At 49.8% G+C, this 2,028-nt stretch overlaps 1 protein-coding gene across 1 annotated transcript; it reads right to left on the minus strand.

Moving 5' to 3' along the window:
* Nucleotides 1-206: 206 nt before the first annotated feature.
* LOC123395314 (CAX-interacting protein 4) lies at nt 207-1,632 on the minus strand. Its single transcript, XM_045090298.1, has one exon. It carries the CDS (start codon nt 1,530-1,532, stop codon nt 435-437), a length of 1,098 nt encoding a protein of 365 aa, XP_044946233.1. The 5' UTR covers nt 1,533-1,632; the 3' UTR covers nt 207-434.
* Between the last annotated feature and the right edge of the window lie 396 nt (nt 1,633-2,028).

Consider the following 2,028-nt stretch of genomic DNA (forward strand, 5'->3'; position numbering starts at 1 on the left):
AGTTGTGCATAAACCAGCATAAGTTAACCCACCCAATAGAGTATTACCACCTGATCACTGAAGAGCTTTATACAAGGCCAATCTTGATATAACTGCCTGCTTTACAGGCTCTATTACTGCAATACTGTAGTTAGTGGTATGCTAAAGCTACCTTGCAATAGCAGCAATACTACATAGAATGATAAAAATGACAAAAGCCTGAGTAATAATATTTGAAAGATTTCTTATTAAGTATGCACAAATTACTGATTTGACGGCAACACCATTTATGCATACATGGATAGTTCAGCCACTGACAAACAGTAATGCGAAAATATGTTACACATATTAAGAATCATGCTTAAAATGTAACGACCATTTGAGAAGACAAATAACAAACGACAAGCACTGTGGCAAACATCGATGAGTGCAATTTACCGCTTCAGCGTTCCTCTTTAGCCCCTGCTCTTCTCTCCAGACCGGCTTGCCCCCTGTGGACAATGTCGCTCATCCTTACCCAATCCATGGCTCTCTGACCTCTTGTGGCTCTTCTGCTTGCTGGATCGCTTCCTTTCATGTGGGGACTCACTGCCATCACTGTCACTACCAGATGCATCCCTCCGGTGATGACGCCTCTTGTGGTGGCGGTGATGCCTCCTCCCTTCCCCTCCAGATTCATCATCATCTGATGAGTCATCCTTCCGGCGGTGGGTCCTCCGCCTCTTCCTATCTTTCCTACTCTTCCTGTGCCTCTTCCTGTCAGAGTCACTCACGCTATCCTCATCGGAGGATTTGTGCTTCTTCCGCCTTTTCTTCTTCTTGTCCTTAGTTCGCTCCTCCTCCGAATCATCCTCGCTGTCACTCTTCCTGCTCCTCCTGTGCTTCGATCTTCCCCTGCTGTTGGTCCTATGGCGGCTTGCCTTCTTGTCCTCCTCCCCTGACCGCTTCCCTCCACGGCTCTTGGCACGCTCCCGTTCAGCAATTATCTTCTCCAGCTCGGGATCAATATCAGAATCAGAGGAATCGCTGTCAATCTCGTCCTCATCTTCCTCGTCAGAAGCCTCCTCGTCACCGTCTCTGGCACCAGAGGCTTTCTTCGTGATCTCATCGAACTTGGCCTTGGCCTGCGCGGCGGACAACATGCCGGCTTGGACGTCGTCGTCCATGGCAAGCTCCTTGACAGAAAGGAAGTTGCGGCACTGGAAGGTGAGATGGCCAACACGGCCGCACTTCTTGCAGGCGCCCCGGGTCTCGTCGGAGTTGGATCCGGTGACGCGGGCGAGCGCGAGGAGACCCTGGAAGCTGGTGTAGGCGTTCTCCGAGGAGGCGCCGGGGTCAGAGGACGGAGGCGCGGCGGCTTCGGCGGCGGCGTTGGCTGCGGCGGCGGCGGCGTTGGCGGAGACGGAGGAAGAGGGGGGCTGCTGCTTGTTGTTCTCGGGGGCGTAGGGGTCGTAGCCGATGGCGCTCTGCCAGATGCCGTGCGTCTGCAGCGCCGCGCTGCTGTGCACGCGGTTGTTCGCCGGCATGCGAACGCGCCCCGCCGTCGCCGGCATCTTCGGCCTCCGGGGTTAGGGTTAGGGCTCGGTGGGTGGGTGGGGAATGGGGATTCCTCTCGATGGACGAATCGAGAGAGGAGGTCAAAGAGGAGTTGCCGGCTCGTCTACTACTCTCTGGAGAGATCTATATATTGCGTCATATGCTGATGGGCCGACGTGGACTTTGTATGACGTGACGCAAAGTTGTAGTGCTCGGGCACCTTGGTTCCTTTTTAAAAAATAAATCGAAAAACATATTTAAAAGTTTCAAAAATAATTACGTGGGAACTTCTATGTATTCATTACGAATTAACGAAATTTTGTTTTGAAAAATATAATTTGTAAGTTGTACAAAAATAATAAAATTTTGGCCCAATAATAAAAAAAAGCCTATTGAAAAATACATATTTGTCATTTTTTGTATGCCACGTGTGAAAGTAAAATGATACGAAATTTTGCAGATAAATAATATACATGTGTGCGTCTACAAAAAGCTTCAATTTTTTTATGTTGT

Source organism: Hordeum vulgare, chromosome 5H, assembly GCF_904849725.1.
Source record: "Hordeum vulgare subsp. vulgare chromosome 5H, MorexV3_pseudomolecules_assembly, whole genome shotgun sequence".
Classification (NCBI taxonomy): Eukaryota; Viridiplantae; Streptophyta; class Magnoliopsida; order Poales; family Poaceae; genus Hordeum; species Hordeum vulgare.